This window comes from Telopea speciosissima, chromosome 11 (assembly GCF_018873765.1).
Source record: "Telopea speciosissima isolate NSW1024214 ecotype Mountain lineage chromosome 11, Tspe_v1, whole genome shotgun sequence".
Classification (NCBI taxonomy): domain Eukaryota; kingdom Viridiplantae; phylum Streptophyta; class Magnoliopsida; order Proteales; family Proteaceae; genus Telopea; species Telopea speciosissima.
This window is the reverse complement of record NC_057926.1, coordinates 53,197,729-53,216,681: the sequence shown is the minus strand read 5'-3', so window position 1 is coordinate 53,216,681 and position 18,953 is coordinate 53,197,729. Positions and strand designations below refer to the sequence as shown.

The 18,953-nt window shown below is 37.6% G+C and overlaps 1 protein-coding gene across 1 annotated transcript; it reads left to right on the top strand.

Moving 5' to 3' along the window:
* The first annotated feature begins 1,187 nt into the window (after positions 1–1,187).
* On the top strand, positions 1,188–18,877 carry LOC122645341. Its single transcript, XM_043838653.1, has 4 exons — positions 1,188–1,768; positions 10,059–10,395; positions 11,276–11,401; positions 18,134–18,877. Exons 1-4 carry the CDS (start codon positions 1,188–1,190, stop codon positions 18,707–18,709), a joined length of 1,620 nt encoding a protein of 539 aa, XP_043694588.1. The 3' UTR covers positions 18,710–18,877.
* The last annotated feature ends 76 nt before the right edge of the window (positions 18,878–18,953 follow it).

The following is an 18,953-nucleotide window of genomic DNA, read 5'->3' as shown; positions in this document are numbered from 1 at the left end:
GTTTTAAAATTTTGCAATTCTAGACAGAATTGGGTTGCAAGTTTTGGGTTTAATGGAGTGGAGGAATGGAGGGGATAGAGTGGGAGTTATGAGCTGGATTTTGGATCGAGTGTCAATAATGATGTAAGGAATGTATGCTGAAAGTTTGGTTTGAAACTAATGGACAGATTTGAAGTTATGGAGGAATCCTAGTTAGGGTAGGAGTGAGAAGAAGAAGGTTTAAACAAAGTTCAGATTCAAACTTATTGGATTTGAAGAGATCTTCAATGGCAGCAGCTTTGAAGATGAACAATGGGGTCTCCCGATCTACAAGATGCAAGGAGATAAGTAGCAGTCCTTCCGATCTTCACGATGCAAGGAGTCGATTGGAGATCCACCAATCCCTTTACCTTGATATTTACTCACAAGACAACCTTGATATTACTCACAAGGCACACTCATGATGGAACAAAGGCAGCAAGGATAAAGCTGAGTTTTTATTAATCAAAATTCGTATGTAATGCTGGCCTCCCGTACAAACTTGTATAGAAAACTCAAAAAATAGACTTAGACACTAAAAAAGAATGGCCTAACCCTATCCCTAACCTATTAAGTAACTTAAACTAACTAGGAAACTAGAATACTAAAGGAAATAAACTCAAAACATGGCTGGACTTATAGAGTCCTAATCCAGCCCAACTAATATCACATGACTACCTAAGTTGTCACTTGACCACTTAATCAAGTCACATGATCACTTAAATTGAACCAATTGGATGCAACCAATTTAAACCAGTTCAATTAAAAAAACATAAAAATAAACTAAGTATTGGGCTAATCCCGTATGCAACCTATGTACCCCTAGTTTAAGCTCATTAAAGTGGCCTAATACATAGAAAACCCTTGGGAACAAAGGCCCAACATGTATATAACCCAATCCTAGGCCTATTTCTAAAGAAATAAGCCAATTTCTATGATGAATCTACATCACTCAGACTATCAGTGCTAGTTGAATTGCCAATACCTTTCCTCGGCCTTTTGGCTAAGATCAAATGCTAGTTTGTGTGATTACACTTTCATAAATAAAAAAATGCTAGTTGAATTGCCATGTGGCAAAAAATAAGGCCCATGATTCCATCTGAACGGCTGTGAGTTATTTATGTACGTGAGCATTCCCTGCACACTAGGTGAAATATAATTACGGTCCCATGGAGAGATCTTTTGGTCTAGACTTCCAAGAAGTGAAATCGCATGACTTCTCATTACCAAACGAACCTGCAGGTTCTCCAACTTTGAGGCTTCACGGATTTTCTCATTTCTTCTATTCGGTGGGCGTTTTGAGCCCTGACATTGCCAAAATCCTTTCCAGAGGCCCATGGGTTTTGTGGTCTAGCTTAGAAAACCAAATCATGCCTGCTTTTAATTTCTTCAAAAGCTTCGTTGGGACTGTAGAGAATGTTGTTATTGGTCTAAAACGTCAAAATAGTCTCATCAATTGTGAAACACAGAATGGGGCTCGAAATATTGCAATCTTGAGAGAAAACAGAGTGCCTGAGTCTAATATCGTGCGTTTACTAACCTACTATCCCAAAACTATCACATCTAAAAATGGCCGGTTCAAACAGAAAGTTGAGGAGATTAAGAAAATGGGTTTCGACCTTTCAAAATTCCCGTTTATGATTGCTCTATATGTGTTTACGTCAGTGAACAAATTGACATGGAAGCTGAAATTGGAGGCTTATCGAAGGTGGGATTTTTCTGAGGATGAGATTCTCATGGCATTTAGGAAGTACTCTTAAGAAGTAAACAAAAGAACATACAAGGCTGGAGATGTCGATGGAGAGTGGAGAGGTTAGAAGGGGTATAGGTTTAGAAGGAAAAAAAGAAGAAAAAAGAGCACATTACTTACAAGGCTGGAGATGTCGCCGGTGGGGGTGGATGCTGGAGATGGGGGTGTCGGTGGAGAGGAGAGGTTAGAAGTTAGAACTTAAAAAGGGGAAAGGGATTTAGATTTTAGAAGGAAAAAGAGAAGAAAAAAAACACAATACTTACAATTAGCCTTGCCGGACGCCGGTGGAGGATGGAGACTGAGAGGGAGGACTGAGAACTTGAGAAGGAGTCGAAGGACTGAGGTCTGAGCTCTGACAGAGTCGCTACACGTCGCCACCATGCCGGATGCCGGTGGAGGATGGGGACTGAGGGAGGACTGAGAAGGAGTCGAAGCCTTGAAGGACTGAGGTCTGAGCTAAGCTCTGTCGGAGTAGCTGCAAGTCGCCGTTGCGCTGCTTCTTTTCTCTTTCGTTTTTTTCTTTTTGATTTTGGTATGTCCCGCAAAGGTAATTAGGTGAATCGAGTTTGGCATTGGTATTTAGGTTTTGGTTTTTTTTGTAAGTTTAACATATGATTCCATTCTTCTCACTGCATGGAACCAAAAATGTACAACCAATGACATATTTTCAATTAGAATAACTTAAAGTACATAAAAAAAGTTAAAAAACAAAAATATTAAAAAAAACACCAAAAAGCGACCGCCTTGCTCACAAGGCGTCGCCTTGGTTGCCTAGGAGTCGCCTTGGTCACCAAGGCGACCTCTTACATACCATAAGGCGCCCCATCACCATACCCCTAGATTTCCACCTAGACACCATGGCGTCGCCTTGATAACTATGGTACTGAACAACTTGCAAAATTGGTTTTTTACCACTTTGATTAACATTTATGTTCAAACAAGCTTGTACTTTATGTTATCAAGATTGCTTAAAGTTTTTATGATGATTTGTCATGAAAAAATATGGGATTGCCTTCCCCCACCCCCCCCCCCCTTAAAAAAAAAAAGCTAAAAAAAGAAGAAAGAAGAAAAAAATCCTTTTTTTGGATGTGTTTGGTTGTCAACATGTAGCTATTAAAGAGAAGGAATATAGCAGTTTTGTTACCAAAGATTCAGTTTGGTCACACATTACACACCTGCCTGTCATGGGATTGAAGCACATTCTATCCTGAAGAAAATAGAGAAAAAAAAAATTCTAAATGGATGATTATATCTATGAAAACCCATTCATTGCCTTCTTTGTTCTAATCAAGCCAAATGCCATCAAGCTCGCCTACTGACTGATCAGGACTCAGGAGAAATCGCGGCTTCTTAGTTTATGGCTCATTCTTTTTACTTGCTCACAGGCTCGTTCTCTCCATGATAAGGGAGAATCAGCATCTGAAGAAGCTGTTCAAAAGCATCTATATTAGTAGAAGCTTAAGCCGAAACAAACACTGATGAAACAAAAGAGAAAGCCAAAACAGAAGCTCAGATTAATCCGTGTGGTGGGACCTCCAGCCCCCTCCACCTGCAATAGCCCCAAGCGGTCTTCGATAGGATACAACCGCACAAGTTGACTTTAAAATAGCTCCATTTTTTAAAACCATAGATTTAAGTTTGTTGGTTTTTGAGGGAAAAGTTGATTTTTCTGGATATCTTACAGTCAATGAGCTTGGTTAACTTTATTTATAGAATTTATGCATTTTATTCAGATCACAATGTGGAATTCCAGCAGTAAACCTTACGCCAATTCCACTTTTTAACTGTTTTTGTTAAATGAGTAGGAAATCTGTTATCTGATCGAGCCTAAATCCTATCTGAACTTAAAAAGTAGTATGTAGTTTGCATTGTGGTATTCTGATCTTTGAAATTGGTTGACTGATGTATCTTGTCTAAAATGTGTACAGATAACTTTGTTTCTAACTTTCTATTGCCTGGGCTGACTGTTTAACAGTGACTTTTTGAGAAATTAGTTATGGGATCTGTCAAATGAAAAGGGGAAAAATGGCATGACTTTTCAGGGTTTTCTACCACAGAGTTGATTCGTGTAGTTGTGTTTATGTATTTATTTTCATTGGAAAATGGATCTAACTGTTTCCCCTCATTAAGAGAAGTTTCTCTTAACGGGCGCTGCAAGATAACCTTACCGTATCAAGAGAGAGTGGATGATGTAAAAAATGGTATGACTTTTAGAGCTTTTCTTAACCAGAGTTGATTCATTTAGTTGTGATTATGCATCTATTTTTCGTTGGATTGCAGAACCTTTTCCATCTGTAAGTGAAGCTCTGTTCAAGAGAACCTTACCATGGGGAGGAGAGGGGGAGAAAACTGAGAGAACTGAAAAGGTCCCTTGAGAGGCATCTTTACATGGGCACCCTTAGACATCTTTTATCTATCACGTTGCATGTCATTTACCTTGCAATGCATTCTAGGAGTCAATTTCAGGTTACATTTGATTGGCTCAAAAAATATCTATAATAAAATGGCCCATGTGATTGAATTTTGGTATGAAATTTGACAGATCCCCTATCCATCCAACTATTGGAATGCCAAGATCAGCTTTTCCTAGTTTAATGAGATGGCTAGAATTCTAATTGGAAAAGGTTAACGCATGGAGAACATATGGTTGAGATATCCCATGTAAATTGAAATTTTAGACCATATGGTTGAAATAGCCCATCTAAATTGAAATTTTAGGTAATCCTTGTGGGAGACCAAGCTATCCAATGGTGTGGCAGCTTATGCGATCTTCTCAACTCCACATGGCAGAAATTAGATAGCCATGTAGATATTCTCTCCATCGTAACTTGTGTATAGAAACCATTTTTTGGGGGAAATTTGAGTGTAACAATGATTTGTGATATTGCTTATGTAACATGGTCTAATTTACATGCCTAGAATTTGAATGCGTGCATGTAATAGATCATCCAATGCTCATCTCATCCATCAAAATTCAGTCCAAGGATGGTGAAGGGTTAAAAAATGTTATATATTACAAGGATGTTATTTCATTATAAAAGAAATGTAGTTGCATTTTATTAATTTTATTATCAATTTGAATTCTATTTTTTCCGATTACTCCTACTTGTTTGGAGTTAGAATTTGACCAATGAGATGGCTGTGGGTTTTTAATTATATGGATCTGCTCATGTTTGCCAATGTTATATATTTTGGTATGAAAAAGAGGGTGACAATATTAGGACGGTTTTCCTGGCTAGAGATCCACCTGCAAATTGATACTAATAATTAATATCAGTGTTCACTGTTTCTGATCCAGATTGGCTGCTTCACTCAATTCAATTTCAATTTTAGTACTTGAATTCACAATACTAGGAGAAAGTAACATTAATAATCAGCCAAGAGCAAAGTCAATTAACTATATAAGTTCGAAATATAAATTGCTTCGTTTTTTGTGTTGAAGATTCAAGAAGCATGGTGTTCAAATCCAAAGATCACCGATGTTCTTCCATCTCCAACCAATTCCACTTGGCTTTGGGAGCTTGTGAAAGACCTAGTTTATATTTCGGACTTATATCATGATGTTTGTTATGATAAGCAAGGAGATCGTTTTTGTATAGCTATAGCTCGTAACTTGGCTCGCTATGCCCAGGTGAAAAATACTGTATATGTTCCTTTATCTTAATATAGAACTTTTCTTATTTCATCAAAAAAAAACTTGTCTCGCCCTCTCTAGATTCCAAAACCTGGTGAGTTGAACGAGTCAAACTTGGTCAGGACGAGTCAAGTTTTTCCTAAAGTTTTAAATTCAATGTTCCTTTCCTTCTACGACATCATAGAATCTTCTTTGACTTTGTTCATATGATCACAATAGTACCATCAACATTCATTGAGAACTCAATCTCCATCTAATAGATGTTCAAGAGGGTGAGCGAGCAGAGCAGTTCACAACCATGTTTAGGAAGAGGGCTTTCTTGCATAGGCACATTGGGAAAGGAATGGATCAGATGGAATTCACTAAAGGAGATAAGCTCATTTTTTTTCCTTTCTCGTCATTTCATCTTAGAAATGGCAGTAACATTGAGGGCCTCTATGACATCTATCACTCTCTAAAGGTTTTCCTGTTGAAATACATATGACATGGGGAAGAATTTCAAGGGTTTAACATATCTGGCCGGAGAGAAGTAGAGAAATACAGTTTTTGACCGAATTCGACAAGTTTTATGTGACTCGAGCGTAAAGACCGAGTCTCTTAAGAAGCAGATAAACTTAGGCTAAGTTTGGCCAATTTTTATACTAAGCGAGTTTACATGACTCTTAACAAGTTTTCTTATTTTTTAACTTGACTCGGACGACTTGCCTGAGTAAAGCACTCCCATTGCTCTCAAGACCTTTATTGCCTATGGTTCCCTGTCCAGTATAGTTCCTACAATTCTCTGACTAAGGGGGGCAAATTGGCCATTCCACTCCCTGATCGAACTCTGCCTTGGTGAGGTCCACCCCCCTCTTGTTAGAGGACTATAGGAACCGTACCGGACAGGGAATCATAGACGATAAAAATTCTTGCTCTCATCTATGTTTTGTCTTCTTTTAAAAAATTAAAATAAAATTTTTATAGCATGCTCTATTATTACATTTGTCTAATATAGATGTTTCCTCTTATTGCCAATTATTTTTTAATAAAAAATATAAAATAGAAGAGAAATAGGACAAGGATGGGGACATGCTACTTTAAAGCTAAGTTATATTCGATTAATGAAATAGTTAGTTGCTCTCCAATAAGGGTCAGTCTTCATGGTGTATTGAATGAGTCTATGATGGAGTCCTAGTTCACATTTTCAATAAACCTCTATCTTTGTCTCTTTTGCTGATAATCAGATAATGAACCCTCTTATTGAGGTAACCTGTTTGATAACTCTTACAAGCAAATTTTGAACATATTCAAGGGCAACAAGATCATTTCATACGAGCATGAGAGAGATAGTCCCACAGGGGTGTTAGTATAGTCTGCCCCGGCGGCTTGAGAACCTTTTCCCATTTGATAACTATATGTTATGGAGGAGAGTTTTCTATCCACGAGTGTGGCTCCTGTGCCAACATGAGAGCCAATGGGATTGCATGTGGAAGCATCAATAGTAGCAGGATTTCTACTTTTCATGAGGCAGGATGGTCATTTCATAGGAGACTAAGTCTAAGTGCATTTCGAGTCTAGATGCTTCGTATTGATAGTCACCGGAATGGAATTAGATCAACCTATATGATACGGCCAATTATTTCTAATTTATTTTTCTCATAAATATATTAGGATCAAAAGTGTGTTGGAGACAAATGCACAACCACGAGGAAGAACCCAAACGAACAATCACATACAATGCAAGGAATTTACCTTGGTTCGACAAGATTTCCTACATCCACCTGAGAGAACCAGAAAATTTCCATTATTTCCTAAAAAGCTCTCTACACTACTCTCCACCTCACAAAGTATTCTCCTTTGCTTGTTGTCAGGGTTTTCCACACAAAGAATATATAGAGAAACCTAAAACCCTAATCCCCACACAAGTACAATTCTACCTCCTTACATTTAATGGACCCAAAACCTGTCCCAGTAACAAATACAGACTAATTACATTTATGTGGACCCACAAAATACAAGACACACTCAAACCCAACAATCTCCACCTTGACTTGGATTTTACATGTCACTCTGAAGAAGATTAGTGTTGTTGTCGACTTTGCAAACTTTACCATTGTCTTTGCCTGTCCGCCACACCAGATCGGCATGACCCACAACCCCCGCCTGGGGTGTGTTTGCTTGCCCACCATCCCAAACCGGCATGGTCCACGCCCCACCCTGGGTATCCCGTACAACTCGCAGTCGTCGCACAGTGTGACATGGTTCCACCTCTCCTACCATTGCACTTTGCTTCGAGACAACTATCGGACAAGAATCAGGATTGTAGGAAGAAGGAAGAAGCTTTTACCAAACAAAAAAAAATAAGAAGAAAAGAGGATTGCAGGAAGAAGACGAAGGGGGTAGGGGAAGGTGGGGTGGATTAGGATCCAGATCCTCTACTGTTGAGCTACCTCGTCCTGCTATGCTACGCCAACAAAGTAAGGCGGGAAATGATCGCTATACCCCCACTTGGGCAAAATGCTTTGGCAGGGGTAAAGCGGTAATTTCCTACCTTGTTGTGTCTACGTAGCATGGCAGGACGGGGTAGCTCGGCAGTAGAGGATCCAAATTGGGGTGGGTTGTGGTGTAACAGGGGGTTGGGGCGTGTGGGCAAAGATCTGTGATCGGTGACCAGAGAAGGGGAGGTGGGGTAAAATTGTCACAAGACATTTTTATTTGTGAGAGAAATAATATTTTGGATAGTTTTGTAAATCCAAACCCATAGTAGTGTATTTTTGTTAACTGCATCAATCAGTGGTTTATTTTGTATAACTAAACCTGATTTTGTGTAATCCGGTCATTCTTCCCAAAAAATTATGGTCCATGAAGACATCGATTTAAAAGCTCCAATAACTCAGTCATAAGATGTTTGTTCATTGCCAAATAGACCTACTGGTTCTCCAAAGCGCCACTTGCTAAAAGGCTTCTCATAGAGAACTTTGGTCTCAAGTTGCAGAGTAGATGAAGGCTGGGACCCTTTCTTCTCTAGGGATAAAAAGAAAGCTCGTGAGGACCTTGCCCTTGCTAGCTTCATCTGCTGGCACCTATGGACCTCGTAGAATGACCTCATCTTTAATGACCATAAATGGTCTCCCCTGGACATCTTCAACAAAGCCAATTGCTCCTTCTCAGAGTACCTTCAAGCCAACCCCATCTCCCCTCCACACCCGATAACCACCTGCCCAAACACCACCCAAAACCCATCTTGGTCACCCCCGCCCACATATACAGTCAAGGCTAATTTTGATGCATCACTCCAACACTCTAATGGTGGCATTGGCTCCATCTTCAGGGACTCACAGGGCAAAACCCTAAACTCCATGTCCGAGGCCATGCACTTTACTTCCATCTTCCAAGGCGAGGCCATTATTGTGCGCAGCACTCTCAGTACAGCCCTGGACAAAGGCTTTCTCAAGCTACAAGTGGAATCAGACAATCTAGTGCTAATCAACCACCCCAACGGTCTAGATGCAAATTGACGGCCCCCTGTCACCTCCATTGCAGTGCTGGCAGACATCAGGGACCTTTTATCTAAATTTCAGCAATTATCTTTCTCCCATATTCCTAAGTGTGTAAATCAGATAGCTGACACCTTGGCAAGGAAAGGCCTTCTCTCTCCGAGCAGGATAGAATGGCCCATATCCACTCAGTGGCTTCAAACGCTATGCGCTTCTGAAGCCCCTGCTTGTAACTGCTCTCTTTCTCAATAAATTTATTTCTTACCCAAAAAAAAAACAAAGTTGGAGAGCAGATGAAAGCAGTGGAAACAGAAGCCGCGCTCTGAAGAACCTTCCGTAAGTTACTAGTCAGAACTAATTGTGCTTTTAGTACTTTTCCGAATGTTTAGTTTCTTCTTCAAAATAGTCCAATAGGGAGAACCTTAATAAGAGATTCAACTACCCAACTGGGTTTTCTGGAAAACCCTGCATCTCTCAAATACATTTCCTCAAAAGCCTCAAGAAATCAGAACCCTTTCAGGGTCTCTTACCTCATCCGCTCATGTGGGCTCTCACGCGCAGCTGCCATCTGTGCATCCAAGAAGGTTGGTTTTGAATCCTCTGGACAAGATTCCGTTCTTACCCTCTTTAGAAACCATGGATTCACCGAAGCCCAGATTTCTAGACTCAGTAGAAAGTATCCATTATTGCTCGTTGCCAGTCCTACAAACACCCTTCTCCCAAAACTTGAGTTCTTCTATTCCTTGGGCGTTTCGAGCCCTAACATTGCCAAAATCCGCTTCAAAGATTCAAAGTTCTTGTTCCGTAGCTTAGAAAACAAAATTATCCCTGTTTTTATTTATGGAAGCATTTAGTTGGGACTCTGGAGAATGTTGTAATTGGTCTAAAACGTGAAGCTCGTTTCATCAATTGTGATATACAGACTGTGGCTCGAAATACTGCAATCTTGAGAGAAAATGGAGTAACGGAGTCCATTATCCTGCGTTTACTAACTTACTATCCCACATCGTGGACTCCTAAAAATAATCTGTTCAAAGAGATGATTGAGGAGATTAAGCATATGGATTTTGATCTTTCAAAATACACATTTATGAGGGCTCTATCTGTGTTTACATCAATGAAATAATCGAAATGGAAGCAGCAAGTGGAGGCTTATCGAAGGTGGGGTTTCATTTAGGAGGTACCCTTCTTTTATGACAGCGTCTGAGAAGAAGATAACAAGCCATATGGATTTCTTTGTTAACAAAATGGGTTGGGAACGGGAAGTTATCATCACACGCCGGCAACTTCTTGCGCTTAGCTTGGAGAAGAGGATTCTTCCAAGGTGTTCAGTTTTACAAGTATTGATATTGAAAGGTTTAGTGAAGGAAAATCTTAAAATGGTACATCTGTTGATAAAGAGTGAGAAGCATTTCTTTGAAAATTTTGTGATCATATATGAGAAAGAAGTTCCTCATCTTTTGGATTTATACAAAGGAAATACTAGTCTGCTAGGACTAGGAGATGGAATTGAGGAAGTGGGTTGAGAAAACCTATTGTAAAGTGCTCAAATTATTTTGATAAGGTAAATATTAATGTTTCTGTGTTGTTCTCTCTCCTTGTTGACTCATTACTCTCAATGAATCTCAAATCCGTCAATTGTTGACAATACAGCTACTTTGTTGTTTCTGAGAGAGAGATTGATTTGTCTAAATTTGAATGGACCTGTTTACTGTTTTCTAGTAGGATATCTGAAACTTGGTTAGGTTCAAGTCTCAAGGTCTATATGGAGACTGTATACATGCTATTATGTGCAACTAGTAAGGTTATTGATTCAATATAGGTTACTAGAAATTTGATTGTCGAGCTTCCATGCCTTGGGTGAACTGTTTTGAGCTCAGCAGGGAGGCACTTATCTGTTGCTTGGTCATTTTGGTGGTTGTGTTTACTTTAGGGGCTAGTCCCAGATTTACAGTTTAACTTCAATTTACGCAAAACTTAGGAGGTGAATAGCAAGTAAAATTGTATTCTTGGGGCATTAAATTTGTAAATTTGGTTTTAGGATGTCACTTTCTAAGCATTATGTGTGTTGATAGGTTTTCTTTTATTAAAAAGGCTGCTTAATGTCAATGATTTGATAAATTGGTTATGCTTATTTGCAGAACTGATAAAAAAGAATAGAGAAGGAAAAAAAAAAAAAAAAAGATTTTGGTTCTTAACTTGTGGTGCTGAAGCTGTAGTGTCTTAGTACTGAAAGTTGATGCAGTTTCGATGATAAAAATGCTTGTTATTGAATTAAAAGAAGACCTAAAAGGATGATTATATCAATTCAAAGCCTTTTCCTTACAATGAATTTTGTAGAATTTGCCTTAACATGTTTTCTGTTTGAAACCATTGATTTTAATTACTTTTTTGCAGAGAGATGTTATTATTCTAGATTTGAATGGACCAACTGCTATAGACTGGGGGATTGTCTTAAAATCATTGAGCTTGGTTACCTCTATTTTGGAATACATGAACCATGTTCAGGATGGTTCTAATCAGGTATCAATCAGTTGACTGCTCTACTTAGTGGTTTTCAGAGTTCTCTTCCAAACAAAAGGTGAAAAGTTCCTTTTGATGTGCTTGATGAGATTTTGGTGCCATTGGAAATAACAGTAAAATTATGCATTTGCCTTTTCATGGAAATGCAGCAAATTTTCTCCCTGGATAAATGCAAAGGGGGGAAGGAAACTAATTGGATGATGAATCATTGTTGTAGAATTATCCTTTTTATGAAAATTTGTTATGTGAGACAATAAATCCAATATTTTCATCTTTAGAATATGGCTAGACATTTCTATGAGAAATTGTATAACCTACAGAAGGATATCCAAGAAACATACAAAATACAGTGATGCAACCAACAAGATCTTCTTGTTCTTGTAAGACCTTAAATTACATAATTCATTTCAAATAACCAAGCTTGCTTAGTCAATATCAAATTTTCCCATTTCTACAATTTCTATAACCATTTTGTTCTCTAGACTTAGGACTGAAACATCAGATGCCATGTAGAAGCAAAACAAATCAAAAAAAAAAATCAGAGGGACGAATACTAGCAATAGAAATCAGTACTCACTACAGTGATGATAACATATGAGATTCTCCAAGACAACCCCCTTGCTAATTCTTAATCCTCCTAACAAGTTATTACTCATGAGCATGACCCACTAAAGCTAGAGACAGCTAGGCATGTGACTTGAGCTAAACAATCAAACCCACAAATTGGCATAAATGAGCTCTTTTGGTGAAGTCTTGTTCAACACAGAGTTGCAATAATAGAAAGATAACAAACGGATTAAAAGAAATGTAACAAATTTGAACGTACAGAATACAGTCAAAGCAAGATGAGAATAAATTTTTTTGGGGGGATACAAGCAAGTTGAAAATTGGGAATACAGAAAAAAGGGATAAAAAAATTTCTCTTCCTCTCCAATCTCGAAGATAATTAAAACTACAATTTCAATGGCATCTCTTCCATATCGACCTGCCCCTTGTGGGCGGCTTGGACCGGGCCTGGCCCGTGTTCTATTTACATAAGAAATTGAATTGACTTTATAAAGTATGACTATGTTTGCTTCCATGCAGTGGTCATGTAAAAAAAAATAAAGTGAAATACCATGTCATACAGGGCAATATTTCTTAAACAACTCAAAGATCGGATGGGATCAAATTTTATGGACATGTAGACAAACCCCAAGGTCACTTGTTCACATGTAAATTTTCAGTTCAACATTAAGTTTGTCAAATGATAAAATAAAGCTTTGAAAATTCAGGACTATGGGAGATTTCATAGAGTGGTCAATGTACCATAGGCATGCTCAGACATCTATGAAGATGCATGCCAATACATAGGAGCATATTTGTTTGAATTAGGTTTGAAATTTGACATATAGTTAATCTAGATTATTTACTATCTATCCAAATGTTAAAATTGAAATTTCTTAATTCCACATGGCACTTGAGGTAGGGCCACTTTTGACAAGCTAATGAAGTGGGTTGTGAGAATAAATTTTTTTTTTTCTCTTTTTGTATTGCTTTCACTTGTAATTTTTTGGGTAGTTATACATATAACAATAGAAGATGATGTTTCTGAAAATCACAAGACATAATCTATGCTGACAGATCACTCTCAAAGTTGGAGGAGTGCACAATAATGTCTAGAGTATTGATACACATGCATGGACATGCACAAGTTGTGTACCGATACAAAAGGGGGTGTTTGATTAAATTAGGCTTTGAATTTTTTTTTATTATTTTTTTTGATGAGAAAAGGAAGATATATTATATTAAATAGTCAGAAAAGTATGTACATCGTACAAAATTATATTGAAATTTGAAAAGTGGCTAATCTAAACCTTGTACTCTCTATCCAACTGGCGGAATAGACATATCATCTGTCTACATGGCAGAATAGATACTTTGCAATATTAGAAAAAAATTACTGACCTTTTTAACAATGATAATTCATCTTTTTTAACATAATTTTTACCTAGAATTATAATTTTTTTCCTTTGCAACTTAAATACCCAACACAAGCCAGTGACTTACATCTTTTAGAATATTTCTAAACAATTTGTCCAAGGCAGAGCATCATACTTGGGGAGGAAGAATACTTTTTTGCCGATCTACTAACCCTTAGCGTCTAAATTGACCAAAAACATTGGATTTCGGAGATCTAGAGAGGGATTTTTCGGATTTGAGAGCGTTTTTGTGCAGCCCAAGGTAAAGCTCGATTCCCCCCCTCCCCCCCCCTTTTATGTTTATTTCGGTTTGAATTGGATGAATATGTGTTTATCCTAAATGTACAAGTTGTGTTTGATGATTTGTTTTGCCAAAATCATTGAGAAGTGTGGAAGAACATAAAAATTCTGATTTTTTTCCATTTTCCTACCTTATAAAATTTGAGAACAAAATAATAGAATAAACATTATATTTCATGGTTAAATTAATTAAACTATGTATTTCCCTACTGCTTAATGTTTGAGAGTGTTGCATGCTTAAAATATTGATTGTTTACATCACCTAATATATTTTCTAGGATTTTTTCACAATTTTCCCCCAACATATGTCATTAATAATTTAATATATGTTTAATAATTATATGTTATATATCGTGGGAAAGTGTTTCTTATCTTGGAGCGTTTGCTATATTGACAGGAAACACCCACTCACAACTTTGGTATAATGAATAGGGATAGTTTCTTAGATCTACTAGATAAGCACAAAAATTACAAGATAAGTAGATTTCAAATTTGTTTTACATCGACTACTTTCCATTTTGAAAAGATTTACTCAATCTCCAAAGTTAGTTAATGGTCAAGCCATGTAAGAATAAAAAAAAAGTACTCTTCCAAAATTGCCAAAAAATTTGTTTTAATCTTAAACCATAATGGGGAAAATAGGGGAAGGGGTGCGCAACTTTCGTTACCTGTTCTTATTTTATTTTATTTTTTATTGTTTCTCACTTTTTTTTTTTGTTTTTTTTTAATGACCGAGTTTCCTTTCACCAATTGTGAATGAGATCTCATTCATCGCAGGCCGCAGGGTGGGAATAGGTATTGAGAGGGTATTTTGGATCATACAAAAACCTTAGGATAGTGGGTGAACCATCATCTTTTTTTTTTTCTTTAATATGTTTCTATTGTTTTCTATTCTAGCAATTAAGATTTACTTCCCTTTGGATTCCATGCAATAGCTTTATTATTATTTTTTTTTTAGGAGATAATAACCGCTTTGATTTCCACTCCTACAATTAAGGTGCACTTTTATCGGATTTCACAGTTTTTAAAACAATTAAATTAGGTTGGAAAAATTTTGGAAGTTTTCTTTTATTTTATTCTAACGTGGCATGAGTACTAACCTACTTTGGGGATTAAGTAAATCTTATTAAAATAGAAAGTAGTAGATGTAAAACAAATTTGAAACCTACTTATCTTGTAATTTCCATTCTTATCTAGTGGATCTAAGTAATTTTTCCTAATTAAAAGGGGGGGGGGGGAGAGGAGGTCATTACATAGGGGACAATGTAGACACAAGGGGTTTGAGGGTGTAGGGTACGCTCCCAAACAGAAAATATTCCCTCATATGTTTGTTTAGTATTCTTTCATTGGGGAAAAGAACGCTAATTGGTCATGTGGGATAGGGGTGAAATGACTGCCCCACCCCATGGAAAGACGGAAATCCCATCCCCCAAGATGCTTGTGCATACGCTTGCGACTAGGTAACATTCTCTTGCCGCTATTTCATTTTATATTAATGTACATTAATTTTAAAGATAAATTATTATTGTCACAAGAATCTCTAAGTTTTCCAAACTGCATAAGACATCTTTTCTTCTACACTAACATGATGTGTCCAAAAAAAATAAAAAATAGCTGTGATTTCTTTAATAAAGTGTCTCTCATACCTAAAATCGGATTGCAATAAGAAGAAAGGAAAGGGAACATAACAACCAAAGCTACAGATCAGTCTAAAGCAATTTAATTGGGGTTGGCTACAGTAATCCTGCCCTCCAATCAGTTCTATTTGAAGTCAGACTAGACACAAGACCTAAACTATGCATGTCTTTCCTCACCACTTCTTCTAAGGTTATTTTAGGTCTGTCCCTAGCTCTTTTAGTACCTTCAATCTGAATCAAGTCACTCCTCCGAACTGGGGCATCCGACAGTCTCCGTTGAACATGTCCATACCACCTCAGGATGTGGCATAGTTTGTTATTTTGTTTGCAGTCCCATTGAATGGCCAGCTAGTTGTCTGCTAAATATTGAATTCTTGATTAACAATCCTTCATGTTATATACTGTTGAAATTTGGAACTTCTGACTTCATTCTTCACTCTGTAGTTGAAAGTCATCTGTCTTTCTTTATACCAATTTGAGCTCCACTACTACCTTGAACCTTGGATCTACATCCGTTGGATTGTAAATGTTGGTAGTGGTAAACTCTCTAGTCAAAAAGACCATAACCTCTAAAATTGTAAATACTACATTGGCTAGGCTATTAATTGACAATCCTCATCACATTTGGTCAGTTTGAGCAGAATCTTATCTTATGCTTATTTACCTTGTACAATTTAAACCAATCGTGGATCAAATAAGCATGCAACTTCTTCATGCTTCTTGAGGATTTTACTAGCAACCAAATGTCGAATGACCCACTTAGGGATTTAAACTAAACTCGCTTCAGCACATGGATCAAGAACTCGGTCGAAACCTGTTGAAACCATCGAGATATCTCGGTTTCGCAAGTTTTCGAGATGAATTAGAGGTGGATTTTTAAAAGTGCAGAGTTTTGACCATGTATCGGTGGTTTTGACAGTTTTGACCATGTTTTGGTTGATCGAAACATGGTTGGACCACCTTGAACCAGGCCTATACAAGGTCCTAAAACTCAGGTTTCGACCAGCTAAAAAACGAGTTTGTCACGGTTTCGACTATATCTCGGTCGAAACTTAGGACTTTCTCCAGACTAACTCGAACCTTGGTTTTGAGGCCCAGAAGTTGTTTTTTTACCGTGATTCTTGTTGTGTTGTCTATTTTGACATTTTAAACTCAATCCATGCATTAGTTTCACATAGAGAACACTAAAAATATTTCTTGTGGTTTTAATCCAAGTTTGATACTGTATATTGTTCTTGGACATAGTATCGAATAAGGTTTGACCTCAACATAACTCCTTCAATATAAATGAGTTTTAAGCAATCTTGGATTTGTAAGAAAGCTTTGTTTTGATAGCTTTTCAACAAGTCCAAGGTTGCTTAAATCTGATTTATATTGAAGGAGTTATGCACCGGTCAAACTTAATTTGGTTTGCGTGAATGCTAACAAAATTGCTCTGAATGAAAATATGTTTTTGAACATCAAAACAAATGAATATTTTACCACTCTTTTGGTTTTTGGCAATGTTTTACTATATTAAGATTTATGAAATTTTTAGATTTGAGAAAAACCCCAGCATTAGAAAAAATTGCCCTAAAAAATCTAGTTTTGTTCTTGACCGGGTTGATTTTTCTTTGAATTTAATTTTTAACTATTTTTATTGTTTCAAATAGGGGTATTTGCTTATTTATGAATAATATCTTAAGTAAATGAAATACAAATACAAAAACATTTACTTACATGATATTAGACATAACTAAGTGTTTGTCCTGATTTCTGACAATTTCTGGCATAAATACCTATATGTCCTAGTTTCGAGCCAAGTTTCCCCTAGTTTTGATGGACATATGTGTTGAAACCACCGAAATATGGTCGAAACCTAGTCGAATCTAGGGACTTTATAAAATCCCCATTCAACTCGTCTCGGAAACCTGCGAAACTGAGTTAACTCGGTGGTTTCAACAGGTTTCAGTCGAGTTTTCTTCCATGCCTCCAACTCACTAGTTTCGACAGAAACCCCTCTAACCAAGATTTCCCCATGAATGGGAAAAAATACCAGATTTCAACCAAAACTCGATTTCAGACATTTCGAAATCCTTGCTTCAGCATAACATACACACCATGCTTCTTAGTGAATGGAACTGAGTCTTTTTGGATATATGGAAACACGTATTTATTATTTGTCCATGTTGATGTTACCATAAGTGAAAAGGACAGTTTAGCAAAAAAAAAAAAAAAAAGTGGAAAGGACACTGAAGTTGGTACTGATGCAATGTTCTGTTCTGTTCTTTAGTGTGTGGAGGTGTCAATTTCCAGCTCAAACCGGTCTTTCCAACCAAAATCGACCAATTTAGTCCAAACCAAACCTCTGTAGGTTTGTTTCAGTTTGGGATTTTATGAAACTGGTAGATACAAAAACGAATTGGACTGGCTGAAACCGATAAAAGACTAACCCCCCCCCCCCCCCAAAAAAAAAAAAGTCTAACACAAAAGGCATTATTTTCAGTACTTTTTAAATGCATATTCATGGAGAAAACGAACCAGTAGCAGCCCGATAACAACCCGCTACATTAACTCAATAAAACCCCGATTCAAACTGGACCAAAACCAACTTTTGGCTTAATGGTTTCGTTTCGGTTGGCCTATTACCAGCATGAAACTGGTTTGACTTAACCGAAACTGGACCGAACCAACCGTTTGACACCCCTGGAACTAGTGATTATATTATTGTCAGTAAATTGACCCCTGATAGGTTTTACGATTTTGTTTGTACATGCATGTTCATGCTAAGAGAAACTTTCTTCCCTCTTCCATATTTTAAGCAATTTCCCTTTAACGATTTCTTTATGTGGTAGAAGCCCTGTAATGCCAATTCAGCTGTTAAGAAGGCTGAGGATGTGGTAAGCAGCATGCTTGCTAAGGGGTTTGTACTGGGGAAGGATGCCCTTAACAAGGCCAGGACCTTTGATGAACGGCATCACTTGACGTCAAATGCCTCTGTTACTGTTTTGTCCCTTGACAGAAGGATGGGCCTGAGAGAAAAGATAACCATTGGGACTACTTTGGTCAATGAGAAGATGAGGTTGGTGGATGAGCGGTTCCAGGTGTCTGAGAAGACAAGATCAGCCATTGCATTGGCTGAGCAGAAGGCAAGCAGTACAGGGTCAGCCCTGATGGAGTATCGCTACATCTCGGGTGGTGCATCATGGGTGTCAAGTGCCTTGAGCATGGTTGCCAAGGCGGCTGAGGACTTGAGCCAGATGATGAAGGACAAGGTTGAAAAAGCCGAGGAAGAGAAGAAGGAGAGTATTTCTAGGCAGAGTACAGGGATCCTTAACAACTACGCTCACATCCACCTCGATGAGCCTCCAAGAGGGGAGCCACCAGTGCCAGTTCATGCAGCTGATGAAGGTAAGCTTGGCATCATCTGATTGCCGAGGTTTACACTCTTTTTTCATTTTTTTCCCACTTCTTGTATAGTCTTTTTGGGGAGTTCAATTCTTAGCCTAGTTTGTTATTGTTGGATTGAATTTGATGTAGATTGCTTAATTGTTGTAGAATTCACACCATGTTGATTCTTATGATAATGAATGCCCATTGCCCATTTAACCATTTCACCATTTCTTTGTTTTACCCACCCAAAAATATGTAAACTTATTACTCATTCTATACAAA